Raw genomic sequence first — 18,357 nt, forward strand, 5'->3', positions numbered from 1 at the left:
TGCTAGCAATGGGCTCATGAGTCCACATTGCTAACAATCCTCTTCCCTCCAGATAAGGCACTGAAATGACAGAGCATGACATTTTAGTCATCCTTATCACATGTCAATGAGATACCTGGTGCTGTTTATGTCCACAGGCGACAGTTGCCACTTACCATCGAGCGTGCCAATAATTTGCTTGCCTTGCTTGGATGTTGATAAAAGGGTGAAAATTTACAGTTGTATGTATTTTAATGTCAATGGGGGGTAATCTCCTTACCCTTGTAATAACAATAGATGTTAGCAATGTGGACTAAAAATCTATTACTAGCAATGTACCATGTCAGTAGTTAACGTCCACGCGGTTCGCCCTAGAAACCATCGTGATAAAGTCTTGTCACGATGGGTTAACTGACTTGACCTCATATTCAACCTATCATCCTCCACTGGTGCTCCGCCACCGTAAACCATTAGCGCAGGCGTGTGTACCATTCCATTATCATCAATAAAAAAAATTTGGTGTGGTGGGCCGGTTATCACTTAGGGGTGTAAAAAAAATAATAACAACCTGTTCTCAAACCTACAGAGTGTAAAAAATTTCAACAAAATTAAGCCCTTTCGGAGAAGTATGGCAACTCACACTGACCCGAGATATTTATATATATCAGATAATAATAGAGGCTAATAACATCAACGTGAACAAAACAAAACCGGTATAAAGCTGGTATAAAATAAAACAAAATGATTTACTTACAGGGCACTGCTCGAAGTGGACATCCTTGTATATTCAAGCATATTTTTGCATTGAACTGAGGTCTTCCGCGTTATTAATCAGTACATACTGTAAATACAAGGATTTATGTTTTTAATTTTAAAAAGCTTTTGTAAAGAATCCGTGAACTTCTTGGGCATATATATGATGGAAATACCTATATTTTAAAATATTCTATATTGCAAGATGTAGCTATGAATCATTGTAAATTAATAAACAATAAATTGTGTAGCTACTAACTTATTTTTTTATAACTTTTTTGCATGAAATTAATAAACTGGTTAGGCAGTATGTTAATTTATGTTCTATGTTTTTGTCGGCAAACAAACATATGGTCCATATTATCTTCCATATACATATACTTTTCTTTACTAGTACTGGCACGGTACACTCTTTGTTTTTCGATGTTACATTGTTTCTTTTGTTCTTATCATATTGCATTCCTATCATACTCCTTTGTAGACATATACCAAATATTTTTTTATTGAAACTTGCAGTTTTCTACCCAAAAACCCTCACAGATCAGACCGGAGTCCTGAAATATGTAACTGGCCGCTGATAAAGCGAAATACTTTTAAATAAAAAATAAAAAAAAGAATGAACGCCCGCCATCTTTAAATTTTGTTTATTAAAAATGTCATATCAATTAGACATTTCGGTCCGCTTTTTCGCATTAAATCATTATTAATCGCGACATAGAATTCCTAGACGAAGTTACCGTGTGTGTTTAGTGTTGATACAAACTATTTCGCGAGTGTGGTTCGTCATATTCCGCAGGAGACTGCCTCCGTTTCCCTGTCATCCGGACGTGTTCTGCCTGGACCCGGGGTGCGTGTTCTTTAACAGTGCTCTGGATTGGATTGCAGGTCAGTGGGTACCGTTATTTTAGGGGTATTTGTTGCCGGGCAATTAGGGGCTATATAATTTTGTGGAAGGACGCCCTTTCGGTCCGATTAAGTGACTATTTACTCGAACTGTAGTTAGTAATGTTACTTATAGGTTTTAAGCATTGAGTACCTCTGTGGTCTAGCGGTTTAGCACACCGCTTTACTTCCGATGGTCGCGGGTTCGATTCCTCGCACGGTGCAAACATTTGTATTCATGAGTATGGTTGTTTGTATCGGTCTGGGTGTTTTATAGATTTTTGTAAATACATAATATATATAGAATATATTATGTATTTACAAAAATCTATGTATTTATATTAGTTGTCTAGTACCTACCATAACACAAACTCTGCTTACCGTGGGACTAAATGGCGCTGTGTTAATTGCCCAGTTTTATTATTATTACTAGCTGTTCCCGCGACTTTGTCCGCGTGGAATTTAACTTTTCTAAAATAACCGTAGCCTAAACTTAGATGTAAAATAAAAGTTACTCCTTATTACATCAGCTACCTACAAAAAAACGTCCCGTCAAAATCTGTCCAGCCATTTCTGAGATTAGGCGGAACAAACAGACCGACAGACAATAATTGTAAAAAGTGTTAATTTGGTGTATGTACCGTATTTATATGAAAATAGTAAAAACGGTTATTTTAATATTACAAACAGACACTCCAACTTTATATGTATAGATGCATAGATTATAAGCAAATTTCTGAGTACAGAGTACCATAATTGAGGTAGACCAGTCTGTAAAAATTCGTCTACGTATGTACCTCAGTCTCACCTATTTCAGCCGCCAAGCAGTTTTTTAATAGTGATTCAAGAGGAAGGTTTATGTATAATACATGTACACCCGGGCGAAGCCGGGGCGAGTAGGTAGTTATTATATAAACTCTATTTCAGCTAGGCTGCTATGCTTTGTAAGCTGTTTCGGTTGTAGGGTGCAGATTAGACAGTGAAATTACAGAGTAAGAGGCGTGACATCTTAGTACTCTGGAATAGCGACGAATGAGTGATATCACATGATAATGTGATAGAGATTTGTAGCGCGGTGATTATCACCTCATCACTGTAGCATTATATATGTTGTGATGAAGTGTCGCTACATAATATATTTGTTGTAGTATGTAGGTAGTGAGTATACATGTATAAATGAAAATGTGGGTCACTTGTGCAAATGGGTGTACCTCAAGGATCTATTCTCGGTCCTTTTTTATTCCTAGTTTACATTAATGATCTCCCATATGCCATGCAGGATAGATGCGGCATAGTATTATTTGCAGACGATACTTCATTGATTTTTAAAGTTAATAGAATGACTAATAATTATGACGATGTAAATAGTGCTTTGCGGCGTCTCCTGCACTGGTTTACAACTAACAATCTTATGTTAAACGCTAAAAAAACAAAATGTGTTAATTTCTCTCTGTCTAAAAGTTTTAATACTAATTGCAATATTAAATTAAATGACGAATCTCTCGAATTTATAGAATCTACTGTCTTTCTAGGAATCACACTAGATAATAAAACACAATGGGGTGCACAAATTCAAAGCCTTGCAGCGAAACTAAGTTCAGCAGCTTTTGCCGTGCGTAAGGTTAGACAGTACACTGATACTGATACTGCTAGATTAGTCTATTTTAGTTATTTTCATAGTTTACTCTCTTATGGAATATTACTATGGGGAAAAGCGGCAGATATTAAAAATATATTCATATTACAAAAACGTGCCGTTCGAGCGATCTACTGTATGAAGAGTCGTGACTCATTAAGAGAGAAATTCAAAGAGGCAAATATTCTCACCGCTGCTTCTCAATTTATATATTCAAATATCCTATATGTTCATAAAAATCTTGACTTATTTCCAAAAAACAGCAATATTCATAATATTAATACAAGATTTAAAGACAAACTTGCTGTCCCCAAGTATCGTTTAGAAAAAGTTAATAGGTCTTTTATGGGAATAGGTATAAAAATTTACAATAAGATACCAAAGGATATGTTGGAATTACCCTTAAATAAATTCAAAACATCTGTTAAATCATATTTACTGAGCAAAGCCTATTACTCACTAAACGATTACTTGAATGACGAGTGTGCATGGCAATAGTTGTTCATGCACTGAATTTTCATTTAATGTTAGACATAGACACCTATATAAATATACATTGTAACTAAACTGGCTTTAAAAAAAAAGTAATTCAATTGAGTTTCTTGCCAGTTCTTCTCAATTGGATCTATATACCGAACTGGACGGTAGGGAAAAAAATAAAATTATAATGTAAAAATTTGACGTTCATAAGCGGCTAAAATGTCCTACATGAATAAATGATTTTTGAATTTTGAATTTGAATTTGAATTTGAATAATTGTACTATTTATTGTACATTAGTAAGTTTATTATATAATGTGCTACATGACTTATTAGTAACGCGTACATTCGACGCGGAGTCGTAACGTGGACTGACTTTACATTTAAATCTATTTAATTAATGGAGACATAAGCTAATGGAAATATTTCAAGTGTTACAGAAATATTACAAGTGTAAGTACAGGGTCACAAGTGTAGCCGCGTGGTGATCAACCTGACACATGGAAAACTCTTCTGCTTTGTATGTTTCGGTTGTTCGGTGCAGATTACCTACATAGGTAGTGAAATTACAGTATGAGAGGATGGAGGACATCTTCGTCTTCTGGAATGGCAATGGATGAGTGTTATCACATGATAACGTGATATAGTCTCTAGGGGTAGCCGCGTGGAGGCCAACCTGACACGATATATTGCTAGCAATGGAAAACTCGTCTGCGTGTGTACCTCAGTCACACCTATTTCAGCCACCAAGCAGTTTGCTTTGAAGTCTACTTCGGTTATAGGGTGCAGATTAGGCAGTGAAATTACAGGGTAAGAGGCGTGACATCTTGATCTTCAGAAATGGCAACGCGTGAGTGGTATCAACAGCATATGTAGGACTGTTCATGTATATAAAGGACTGTTACTTAACATAATGGTAATTTCAGAGGGGAAACGTGATTGTTAGTTGTTGTTAGCAGTTAAAAGATACGGAATTTATTTAGTAGAAACAAAGAACAAAACATGTCACACAGTACAAGGATTGTACACAAGAGAGAGAGAAAAAGAAAGAGATTTTTTTTTGTGAACAATAGTGGCAGTCGCAGCTGGCCTTTACAGCTTCACCGGACGATAGGGGGCAAGTGCAGATGGCACTCCAAACTAAAGGAAGAACTTATGGAGCGGCTGAGGGTCATCTCCCGCCTGACGGATACGACGCGGGGTTCGAACCTCGGCTCAGGCCGTCGTAATTTCAATCCCCGTTTTGGGGTTTTCAAGAGGAAGGTTTATATCTATTACTATGTGTACTCGGACGAAGTCGGGGCGAGTAGCTAGTCTTTACGAAATTAACTGTCTGTTCGCTTAGATCTTTTAAACTACGCTACAGATTTTAATGTAAATTTTAGCAATGGATAATGTTTTAAAGGGAAGTTTTATGTATATGTACAATACATGTATACCCGTGCGAGGTCGGGGCAGGTCAATAGTCTTTACCATATTATCAAATAAAATCGCTGCTGTTGTCTGTTTTAAATTACTCAACGGATTTTAATGCAGTTTTTAACAATAGAGTGAATCAAGTGGAAGGTTTATATGTATAATTCATGTACACGAAGCCGGAGCGAATAGCTAGTTCAAAATAAACTACGGATGAAACCATAAGACGCGACTAGTAATAAATGTTTCTTAATAAGTTAGTTATGCAGTAGATTAAATGTTTGTAATCGTATTACAAAACTTTTGGCCGAGCTACGTAGAACTAGGAAGGAAAAGTGAAATGGCGACCGGTTGCCGAACGCGACCTCTAAATAGTGATGTGCTGTGGACCTTTATACCTTTTATATCGATAAAAAATACCTGTAGCTTTTCTTTATAATAATAATAATAATAATAACAATATTAATAATCATTATCATTACATAGTATAAAACAAAGTCGCTGTCGCTGTCTGTCCCTATGTATGCTTAAAATTTTAAAACTGTGCGACGGATTTTGAAGCGCTTTTTTATATATAAATATATGTACACCCGTACGAAGCCGAGGCGAGTAGCTAGTAATAATAATAAAAATACAACTAAAGTAAAAAAAAGAAAATTTAATAATAATAATAATGTCAATGGACCATTCACACAGTGCCATTCAGTTCCAAGCCAAGCAGAATTTTGTGTTATGGGTACTAGGTAACTGGTATAAATACAGAGATACATTTTTTATGTATAATATACATAGTAGACACTCAGATGGATACAAACAATCAAACTTATGAATACAAATGTTTGTGCCGTGCGAGGAATAGAACACGCGACTAAAGCTGTGTGAAATGGCTGAACCGATTTTGACAAGATTTTTTTGGCAGGTAGCTGATGTAATGAGTAACTTGGGCTACTTATATTTTAGAAAAATAAAGTTAAATTCCACGCGGACGAAGTCGCGGGAACAGCTAGTGTAATATAAGTAAGTTAAATGGATGAATTCGTATATGATAATGAATAAATTGTTATACTTCTATATGTAGTCAATAGAAGAAAAATATGTAAGGATAAAAATCTGTAAATGTGTTGAAAAAAGACTTAATTGTGTAATATAATATAACTTGACTTTTGTGGTTATGACGTGAATACCTACTATTAATTTTACATAATAATGTTATATAAAAATCGATCATTTCAAATTATCGATATCTCGACGTTCCTCAATAACAGACTCACTCAATAAACACGCATACCCAACAGAATCACGTAGTGTTTGTTTACATTCATATACACAAAGACGCAAACGTGATAACACTGTTGTTATATCTTTTCAATAATAATAAATAATTTACTAAGATTATTTTTTATCGATACCACGATTTGTGAGTTACAACATATTGTTCTCAAAATTTACGAGTTATAAACGATTTATTGCAATTAATATTTGAATTTCGAATGAAATGATTGCATAGTTATTCTATCAACTATGGATGGGCAAAGGAATGATAGTGGTAAGTTTTAAAAATAACTATTATTATATAGTGTAATAATTACCTATCTACTCAAAGATGATAACGGCACTGATATTGTGATTACATGTGTAGAAGGTCTCGGGTTCGAATTCGTTTAACTGACTGGTGATATTGTAATATCAAAATACATAGTTCATATTTACTGTGTAGATTTGTTTTGTTTGTACGTAATAGTAAAGAGACAAAAATAGATTATACTGCAGGGACAGTTGTCTTTTATTGGCGGGAAACTGTTAAGAAATTAATTTCATTAAAAATTCTTTTTCTACTCTCTAATCAAAGTACGATACATAATGCTTTATTTAAACGTAGGAAAAAATCACGGGTTTTTACCAAGTTTTACATATTTTTATTGAGTTCCTTATGTTTGGGCAGTGTTTCTACCGCCATTTACTCGTGATTTTGCAGTTAAAATGCTGGCGAAATAAATTTGAATCGCTTTATTTAAGTCTACTTATTATTATTCTGAGCTAATACCATTACATATTTGTCCAACAAATAAATTGTTTTACAACAGTAATATCTTGAATGGAATGGTTGTGAAAATTTCCCGCGCAAACCGTTCCGTTACCAAGCAGAATGTGGGACGGCCGTCTGCAAACATGCTAAATGTACGTAATAATTGCTCTAAAATTACATACAAATAATAAATAATTGCCTGATCAAGGATCCGCTAATTTGATTCCAATTAAGTAGGTATCTAGTGCCGTAACAAGTATCGAAAAGGTTTTTTTTTGGAACTATTGTAATACTCTCAGACTAAAGTATCTGTTAGACGGGAGTTGCCTTCAGCCGCTCCATAAGTCTTTCCTTTGGTTTGGAGTGCCATCTGCACTCGCCCGCTATCGACCGGTGAAGATGTAAAGGCCAGCTGCGGTCAACAGCATTAGGGTAGGCCGAAAAATGTGTGGTTAAGAATCCCACACACCCTCTCGTCACCCCTCCGTAGGGGGTACGGTCTTTGGATGATTATTCTATACGACAAAAAATGGTATAACTCTGCCCGACAGGTAATACTTGTTCTTGTAAGAGCAATTGTTATAGTTTGCTGGCTCAGACCGAGACATTTGGCCTTTTTCCTTTGACCCAAAAAATTTGTGCTGGTTGGTAGTTTGTATTCACACGTTTCGACTTGTAAATGTAAACTTATAAGGATTATTTAAAACAGCAACACACAAGTTTCTTGTTCGTTCTTCTTGTGATGAGACAGCTTTCCGAACGAGTGGTAGATAAGAAACAAATCGTTATGACTATTCAAAAGTGATTAAATTATGTTTATTTGAATAAATGATTTTCTATTCTATTCTCTTCCTGATGGCTCCGTCCTGGTGATATCAAGCTATCCAACTATGATGGTGATATTCAGTGGATTATATACGGCAGCAAATATATTTTTTTCTCGATCTGATTTAGTTGCACGTTACATATAAACTGTTATTTAGCAACATGATTACTTATTTTAAACATGATGGATTACACTTTATCTTCTAAAATCAATGTGCCTAAGTGTAATGGATTAAAGGACCGTATCCTTTAATCCATTACATTTAAGACACTCTACATCTCTACATTTAAATAACATACATAATATAAAACAATATACAGAAGAGTAAACAATACAACAATAGTATCAAAAATATCCAAAATTAAGTCTGTTAAACTACTAAACACTAATTATGGTTGGACCTATGCTCAGTGGATCATATACAGCAGCAAATATAATTTACATATCAACTGTTACTTAGCAACATGATTGCTTATTTTAAATGTGATGGATTACACTTTTTCTTCTTAAATCAATGTGCTTAATAAGCTAGCCGAGTTAGGGGTCCACTCCGGCCGTGACTCTACCATTAATCAGACACACATGCGAAGCAGATGCGACTCAATATGAGATGAGAAATAATGACCTAAAAATATTGTAAATGTAACATTTCAGGAGTTCCATCGACTGGCCTGCAGGAGTGGTATACTGATTTTGATGGATGGGTGTGCAAACATGCCAATGGTGTCACATCAAGGTAATTAAAATAGCTCATAGATCTTTTTAAAGACATACTATCTGTACTAAAAATTCTAGTATTATTATAAATGCGAAATTTTGTGAGACTGAATGGATGTTTGTTACTCTTTCACGCAAAAACTACTGAACGAATTTTGATGAAACTTTACAGTATTATAGCTTATGCGTCAGAGTAACATGTGTAGAATATGATTTAAAAGTATATTATTTAAATTGGGCGATATATTATTGGTAAGTGTGATGCAGACGAAGTCAGTCAGGTAATCTTAGACAATTTATGCTGCGCCATCTAGTCCCAAGCAAAGCAAAGCTTGTGGTACTAGATAATTGATAGGGATACTACAAAACATATTTTTTACATAGTAAACTCTCAGATCGATAGAAACAATCATGCTCATGAGTACAAATGTTCGTAGGAATCGAATCCGCGACTATCGGAGGTAAGGCGGTGTGCTAACCGCTAGACTACCGAGGTAACTTATAAAGAGTACCTAAAATTTTGTATGTATTTAAGCAAGGTACTTAAATCGTCTACGTGTGTACCTCAGTCTCATCTATTTCAGCCGCCAAACAGCTTGCTTTGTCATGACATGACATGTCCAAATTGCAACACATGAATGATATTACTAGTTTCCCATGATAACGTGATTTGTTGTTTGCCAGTGTCACGTAAATTTAATCATTACAAGACCTAAGAACCAGTTTTGAAGGCATCTCGTGCATATAAATAAAGTCAAAAGTTTACCTGATATTCAAGTCAATAAGTTTCTTATTTAATATCAGCGACAGCCGCAACTTGTTCCGCGTGGAATTTAACTTCATTTTTCTATAATAAAAGTAGGCTAAGTTACTTCTTATTACATCTGCTATCTGCCAATAAAAGTCCCGTCAGAATTGCAACTCATGAATGATATCACTGGTTTCCCATGATAACGTGATGTCCGTAATGCTCTTTATGTGTATAAGCGACAGTTAACGTTTACCATCTGGTTGGCCGTATGTTTCAAAACAATATAACTCTTCAAGATTATTTCTATTACTAATTAAAATTTTGTCAAAAAACGAACAAAGAAATGAATGAGAAATTAAGAATTTATTATTATTATTAGTATGTCTTTCCTATTACATTAAAAAATAACTAACTAACGAAGAAAGATTCATTCGTGAAAGTACTAGGAGAAAAGTGCAGTCCCAAATAATTCCTAAATTCAGAATAGTTACACACAGTACGAAATATCAATTTGTAAAATGGTTTAATAATTTACCAATACATCTAAAAACTGTTTATAACTTCACATTGCTTAAGACCACATTGAGGACATTCAATAAGTGTTACTTTTACTACTCCGTAGATGACTATTATAATGGTGGCCATAAAGACTTACTGCACTATGCCAGCTGACATACCGAGATTTCATATTTAAGTTGCTGTTATGTTGTTGACAAAAATTTACTGTAAAGTTACAATTATGTTATCCTACACAATTTGTATTGTTTTGAATGAATAAATAAAAAAAATATGTGTTACTTCTCATTAATAAAATAATAATATTTATTTACAGATTGATTCAACTGCAGCAAAGGAATTCGGAGATACGGCCAAATACAATCAACTCATTCTATTTACAAAATGCCATGAACGAAGGCATATTCCCCATTATAGATGACACGAAAAAAACAAATGACAATTTATTAAGACATTTAAAAAATAATACACGGTCGTATGTACATTTTAAAAATGGAACGATTACTTTGAATGGTAATGTAGTGAAGTATAGCTGTATATATAGCAGGTCTAAGCTTTTTTATGTTGTTTTATTTCTTCCTCTTGTTTTAATGGCTACTAGTTGACATTGTTTGTCCTGAGGACAATTTTATTTTGTTTTATTATTATGAGTTTTAATTATAATCAGCGCATGCCACTGTTTATTACACAATCGGTTGGGCCGATCTGAAGGATCTTGACAAGTACCCAATTGAGGCCTGTTGGGTTTAGCCGACATAATGGAGTAAAGATGACTTACCTTGGAAGTTCAATGCCCAACTATGTATATTAAAAAAAGGAAGTCAATGCAGCAGATCAATCCAACCGATCTGTATCATAATCGATCATATCATAATTAAATATAAAAAAATATCATCCTTAAACACTTGACAAACGACCCACCTAATGCAAAATGGTTAGTCACTATGAAAAACATATTCTCATCAAGTCTTCAAAGTATAGGTATTAATTGTACAAAGTAACTATACAAATATAAATTGTAGGTTCAATTATAACATAGTGATTACTTGCTAAGTGAGTATACAGGCTTCAAGAACTACGTTACATATTTTCTAAAAAAATAAAAACAAGTTCAAAATTTAAATTGAAAAATATTTTGATTTTGATAATTGGCACACAGAGTAATTTACATTATTTTTAACAAGAGTTGGTACTACCATTATAAGAATTGAATCATAATTGAATATACTTATGTAATGATTAAAAAAAATAAGCAAACACATTTCACACAATTTTTTTTATAATTTCTAACTGGAATAAAAATGTGGACAAAACCTGTGATGTATTAACCTCGTATACATAAATTTGTGACCGGAAGACGCAGCGTGGGAAGGCCTCCAAGGTGGATCGACGATCTGGCCAAGATCGCTGGACGGCATTGGATGTGAGCAGCGCAGGGCCGGTCGTCGTGGAGATCTTTGGGGGATGCCTATTTCCAGCAGTGGACGACTTCCGGGCTGCGATGATGATGATGATGATGATGACATACATAGGCCTATTTCCAGCAGTGGACGACTTCCGGGCTGCGATGATGATGATGATGATGATGTTGACATAAATAGGCCTATTTCCAGCAGTGGACGACTTCCGGGCTGCGATGATGATGATGATGATGATGATGACATACATAGGCCTATTTCCAGCAGCGAACGTCTTCCGGGCTGCGATGATGATGATGATGACACAAATAGGCCTATTTCCAGCAGTGGACGTCTTCCGGGCTGCGATGACGATGATGATAGTGATGATGACATAAATAGGCCTATTTACAGCAGTGGACGTCTTCCGGGCTGCGATGATGATGATGATAATGATGATGACATAAATAGGCCTATTTCCAGCAGTGGACGACTTCCAGGATGCGATGATGATGATGATGATGACATAAATAGGCCTATTTCCAGCAGTGGACGACTTCCGGGCTGCGATGATGATGATGATGATGATGATGACACAAATTCGTAAGCCTACATGGACATCTGTCAATGTAGGCTTACGAAAAAAGTCAGGCTTCGGTAAAATAACTCTCTAAAATATTTTGTTACTCTATGACAATTCTATTTTCAAAATGCATCAAAAACTAAGGGCGTAACTTGCAACATGATATTTTTAGTATGAACCTGTGATGCAAGCATGTTTTAGTAATGATATTTCAACACCACGTGCATACATACATATATAAATATTTAATTTTGGTTGCGTTCTCATAAAGACAGACTGACTCTTACAACGTAGGCAGTATATTTATAAGTTTAATTTTGCATGCTTACGTATGCTTGTTTGTCAGTGTCACATAAATTTAATCATTACAAGACCTAAGAACCAGTTTTTGCCTTTGACAAAAGCATCTTGTGCATATAAATAAAGTCAAATGTTTACCTGATATTTTCAAAGTATTTAATACTAACGTGGAATTTTATTTTATTATTCTAAAATAAAAGTAGCCTAAGTTACTTCTTATTACATCTGCTATCTGCCAATGAAAGTCCCGTCAAAATCGGCCCAGCCATTTCAGAGATTAGTTGGAACAAAGAGACAGACAGACAGACAAAATTTGTAAAAAATGATATTTTGCTGTATGTACCGTATTTATATTCATATGCATGTAGTAAAAAACGGTTATTTCAATATTACAAACAGACACTCTAATTTTATTTATATGTATAGATGATAGGTACCATATCCTAGTCAATTATTTTATAAAAGATGCACTAAGTAGTTGTTCATAGTGTAATATCGTCAATTAAAAAAAAACTAAGTATTTTCATACAAAAACCGTTAAAAATTGTATGTACTTATATTAATTTTAATATTTTATTATTTTGGTGTTAATCCGTTTTAAATATACACCTACACATTATTTCTAAGTGATCTATAAAAATCGGTAATTAACATAAATTACCATTAGTGCCACAACACTATGTAATAATCGTAAAAAGCTGACAACATTGGTTTCGTCGCTTAGATAAAAAAACAGACTGTAGTCTAGTAGATAGAATATTACACTCAACTTTGTCCCCTCCGATCGATCCCCCATCCAAACGGTGATCGAAATTACGACGCCTGAGTCGAAGTTCGAACCTAGCGGTGCCCTTAGAACGACTCAGTTGGCTCCTAATCGTAAGTCCTTCCTTTGGTTTGGAGTGCCAAATGCACTCGCCCCCTATCGTCCGGTGAAGCTGTAAAGGCCAGCTGCGGCCAACAGCATTAGAGTAGCCAGAAAAAAGTGATCTTTCTTACGCATTCACGCAAATATTACTGAACCGATCATTATGAATTTGTACACATGTTCTTGGAGGTATCAAAATTAACATAGGATGCTGTGGGGGATGGAGACCAAGACGACGAGCAAAGAAAACGGCACCGGTGTGGTCGTAGTTGTATTGACTTATCTAAATATATATAACTCAAAGGTGACTGACATAGTGATCTATCAACGCACAGCCCAAACCACTGGACAGATCGGGCTGAAATTTGGCATGCAGGTAGATGTTATGAAGTAGGCATCCGCTAAGAAAGGATTTTGATTAATTCTACCTCCAAAGGGATAAAATAGGGGATGAAAGTTTTTATGAAACATTGTCAATTTTAAACCGATCGGACTGAGACTTTGCATGCATAAAGCTACTATGACGTAGGCATCCCCTAAGAAAGGGTTTTTATAAATTTCACCCCTAAGGGGATAAATTAACGCAAGTGAAGCCGCGGGCAAAAGCTAGTGTTATATAAAAGCAATATAGTGTTTATACAATAAAAAGGGTTTATGAAACAGTTTCTAACAGATACTTTTTATTAATAAAAAAAACATGCGAACGAAGCCGTGGGTAAAAGCTAGTAAATAAATAAAATGAAGTTTGACACCTCTGCATAGATTTGCATTGTATTGTAGAGACATTTCTACACTCGACTTTGTTCCCCGACCTTTGTACTATTTCTGATGTATTTTGTATTAGGTATTATGACGTGTTTATTTAACAATCAGTACTATATTATTACGATTTCTTTATCTAATCTATACATATAAATAAAATCTGAGTGTCTGTTTGTGATATTGAAATAATCGTTTTTTACTACATGCATATGAATAGAAATACGGTACATACACCAAAATAACATTTTTTACAATTTTTGTCTGTTTTTGCAAAATCGGTCTAGCTAAACAGACAAACTGTTTGGCTGGACCGATTTTGACGGGACTTTTACGGGCAGGTAGCTGATGTAATAAGGAGTAACGTAAAAAAAGTAGCCATTTATTTCAAAAAAAATCTTTTATTTTAGAAAAATAAAGTTAAATTCCACGCGCACGAAGTCGCGGGAATAGCTAGTTATTAATATATAACTAGAAACTCAGCACAAGTTCGTCCAGATATACAGTGCAATATAAATATTAAACAGACTCCTTTTTGATGACAAATAATTTGACTAATATTAAACACGAATATTTGTGAGTATCGATGGATGTTTGTTATTCTTTCACGCAAAAACTACTGAACGGATTTTGATGAAACTTTACAGTAATATAGCTTATGCATCAGAATAACACATATGCTATACATATTACGTAAATTAGACAAAATATAATGATAAATGCCAAGTAAGTGTGAAGCAGATGAAGTTCACACAGCGCCATCTAGTCCCAAGTTAAGCAAAGCTTGTGTAGTTGCTAGACAACGGATAGAAATATATGTATAGATATTGTTTTTGTAAATACAAAAACACCCAAACGGATACAAACAATAATACTCATGAATACAAATGTTTGTTCCGTGCACGAGCATCGAATCCGAGACCATAATATGCTAAACCGCTAGACTACCAAAGCCGTAAAATATTTGCAATTTTAATTGCAGAAAAATAAATAAGAAGAAGCAAACAGATGTAAACAGCGACTTTTTTTACACCAATCATAGACACGTATCTACAGAACAATTGGCATTCTGATAGCGTTATCTAGAAATATCTAAGATGGCTTCAGTATTACAATGATGTAATTTCCTTGTGATTCACATTGTTTCATTATTAATCATAAACTGAATGTTAATCACATTTAGGGACCATTCATAAATAAATGTCACACTAATTTCATTAATTACTCCCTTCACCCCTTTTGTCACATTTGGTCACATGTCAATAGTTCAATTTCGTGTTTTGACATCGCTCCTCTTGTTACGGTTGGTCACATATGAATAGTTCAAATTTCGTGTTTTAATAGTAAAATTAAAATGTGACGACATCACCCCTCTTGTTACGGTTGGTCACATGTCAATGGTTCAAATTTCTTGTTTATACTAAAATTAAAATGTGAAATCACCCCTCTTGTCACGGTTGGTCACATATGAATAGTTCAAATTTCGTGTTTTAATAGTAAATTTAAAATGTGACGACATAATCTCTCTTGTCACGGTTAGTCACATGTCAATAGTTCAAATTTAATGTATTAATACTAAAATTAAAATGTGACGACATCACGACCCTCTTGTTACCCGGGCAACAAACGCCTTGAAACTCGCGTTGTGACTTGACTCCAGCTGCGTCACCCTCAATGTCAGGTTACTCGTGGTCCGCATGTAGTCGACAGTGTCCTGCTCCTTGGTGTACTGTATGTGGGACAGGTACATTGCCGTGGTCGGGTGTTACAGCATTTATGAATGGCCCCTTATGGTTTAATTGGATAATTATCACAGCAGGATTTAGAGTATGTAAGAATGAAAAAGTCACTCATTGTGTACTCGGGACATGAATTGCTTTTATATTAATACTAGCTGACCCGTGCAACTTCGTCCGCATCTCACTTACCAGGCATTTATTATTATATTTCGTATAATGATAAATGTCATCTTACTGTAAAGTTTCATTAAAATCTGTTCAGTAGTTTTTGCGTGAAAGAGTAACAAACATCCATCCATACTCACAAACTTTCACATATGTAATATTAACTAGCTGAGCCGCGTAACTTTGTCTGCATCATACTTACTTAACATTCATCATTATATTTCACGCAATTACCATTATATCTTATTGAATTATAGCCTATATGTTATTATGATGTATAAGCTATATTACTGTAAAGTTTCACCAAAATCCGTTTAGTAGTTTTTACGTGAAAGAGTAACAAACATCCATTCATACTCACAAACATTGACGTTTATAATATTAGTAAGATATTGAGATAGGTTTATCTTGCGGCACTGCCCGCGTGGAATATTACTCGCTGATAACGTATCTTTAGATATAGGTTTTTTTAATAATAATAATAATTTATTTGTCATAATATGGAAGTAATTATAAAAAATAGGTTTCATCATAATATACTGCTACCAGTGAACGAATGTACATTATTTTTTTTATTGGGTTCTTTGGGTTAATGTCAGGTGATTAGACTTGTAGCACTGCGACCTACATATATCTATTGTGCTCGCCCTTTTTCAGAGTTCGCTACCTAGACCCGTCAGGGACAAGAATTGAAGGATATTCTTAGGAGCGATGGTTTTTATCTCCTCAGGATAGAGTATACTTTCCAAAGGAGATTTCGTTTATGCATGAGTGGCCTACAACCACATAGGATGTGTAGTGGCGTTTCCTCTTCTGTTTGGCAAAATCTGCAGGTTGTTCAGCTAAGGTCTAAAGGTGAAAATGTTACAAACAGACAGAGAGATAAACATTACCGTTTATAATATAGTACAGACTAGCTGCACCCGCGACTTCGTCCGCATGGAATTTAACTTATTTTTCTAAAATAAAAGTAGCCTAAGTTACTCCTTATTACCTGTCAAAAAAAGTCTCGTCAAAATCGGTCCAGCCGTTTCAGAGATTAGCCGGAAGAAACAGACAGACAAAAATTGTAAAAAATGTCATTTTGGTGTATGTACCGTATTTATATTCATATGCATGTAGTAAAAAACGGTTATTTCAATATTACAAACAGACACTCCGATTTTATTTATATGTATAGATGTTTACATTTATCGCTGTTATACCTAATTAGATAAAAGTTGTATCATTGTTCCGGACAATAATTATTATGGTAAATGATAGTGAACTTTGTTCACGTACAAATTACAGCTCGAATGGTTTTTTTTATGATTTTTTTATTCGTTTCTCGTCTGTTGTGTATCTCATTGTACATATATATTCATAGACTAGCTTACATCGTGAACTTCGTTCAGCCACAAAATTAAATATGTCAAAAGTTTTTTGAAGTTTAGTTACGCAATAAATTTCTGAACGCACCCAGTTTTGACAGGTGTTGTTGTTTGACAGGTGTCAGCTGTTTATATGTGAAAATAAAATTGTAGTTTTTACTATTTTACATGCAATTTCTTCATATTTGATCACCGTTTAAACCTTCTCTGGAGTTGCACGAATATTTCAAGACTAAAATTAGCCAAATCTGTTCAGCCTTTCTCGAGTTTTAGCGCGACTAACGAACAGAAATTTATTTTTATAAATATCTATAGATTTTTGTACTTCAGCCGCGTTGATAAGGAATGGTGCACACGTAAAGTTGACCGGACGGCCATTCTATAGTCGCGGGTTCGATTCCTTGTAAACTTTGTACTGATGAGTATGGGTGGTTAATTTTTTTTATTGGATGATAATTTCAATATATTTTTTCAATTCACACAGCGCCATCTAGACCCAAGTTAAGCTAGCTAAAGCTTGTGTTATGGGTACTAGATAACTGATACATATATAGATATTTTTTTTGTAAATACATACATATTATACATAGAAAACACCCAGACCGATACAAACAATCATACTCATGAATACAAATGTTTGTGCCGTGCGAGGAATCGAACCCGCGACTATCGGTCGTAAAGCGGTGTGCTAGACCACTAGACCACCGAGGTCGTCAAATATGGTAGAGGAGTATGGAAGAGGATGGTAATGGAATGATACAAACGTCCACGCTAACGATTTACAATGTCCAGGCACCAGTGCATGATGATAAGATGAGCATGAGGTCAGGTCAGTTAGACTTTGAAGGCAAATGAAGTGAAAAAAAACCTAAAGTTACAACATTGACGTAAGTTATTGATACAGATATGTAAAAAGATAATTTATCTGTAGACTAAACAATGCAGTTGTCTTATGCTTTTGTTTTTTTCTACATATTCGAAACTAAACAAGCGATCCGTTCCGTTCCCACGGTTTTGTTACAAACCTTTGGATTTCTTTGCTTGTTCTATACTATAATTTATATATATAATACGCATGTATTATATATATAAATTTTCCTCGTCAATTACTCTATCTATTGCTGGAAACAGCATTGAAATCCGTTGCGTAATTTAAAGGGTATAAGTGAACAGACAGCGACGGCGACTCTGTTTT

General features: G+C 34.7%; 1 protein-coding gene across 1 annotated transcript; it reads left to right on the top strand.

The window, feature by feature from the left end:
* The first annotated feature begins 100 nt into the window (after positions 1-100).
* Positions 101-10,586, top strand: LOC131840817 (uncharacterized). Its single transcript, XM_059189012.1, has 5 exons — positions 101-205; positions 794-822; positions 1,529-1,617; positions 8,652-8,733; positions 10,298-10,586. Exons 1-5 carry the CDS (start codon positions 101-103, stop codon positions 10,584-10,586), a joined length of 594 nt encoding a protein of 197 aa, XP_059044995.1.
* The last annotated feature ends 7,771 nt before the right edge of the window (positions 10,587-18,357 follow it).

Source organism: Achroia grisella, unplaced genomic scaffold (assembly GCF_030625045.1).
Source record: "Achroia grisella isolate CSIRO2021 unplaced genomic scaffold, CSIRO_AGI_Agris_v1 utg149, whole genome shotgun sequence".
NCBI classification, from domain to species: domain Eukaryota; kingdom Metazoa; phylum Arthropoda; class Insecta; order Lepidoptera; family Pyralidae; genus Achroia; species Achroia grisella.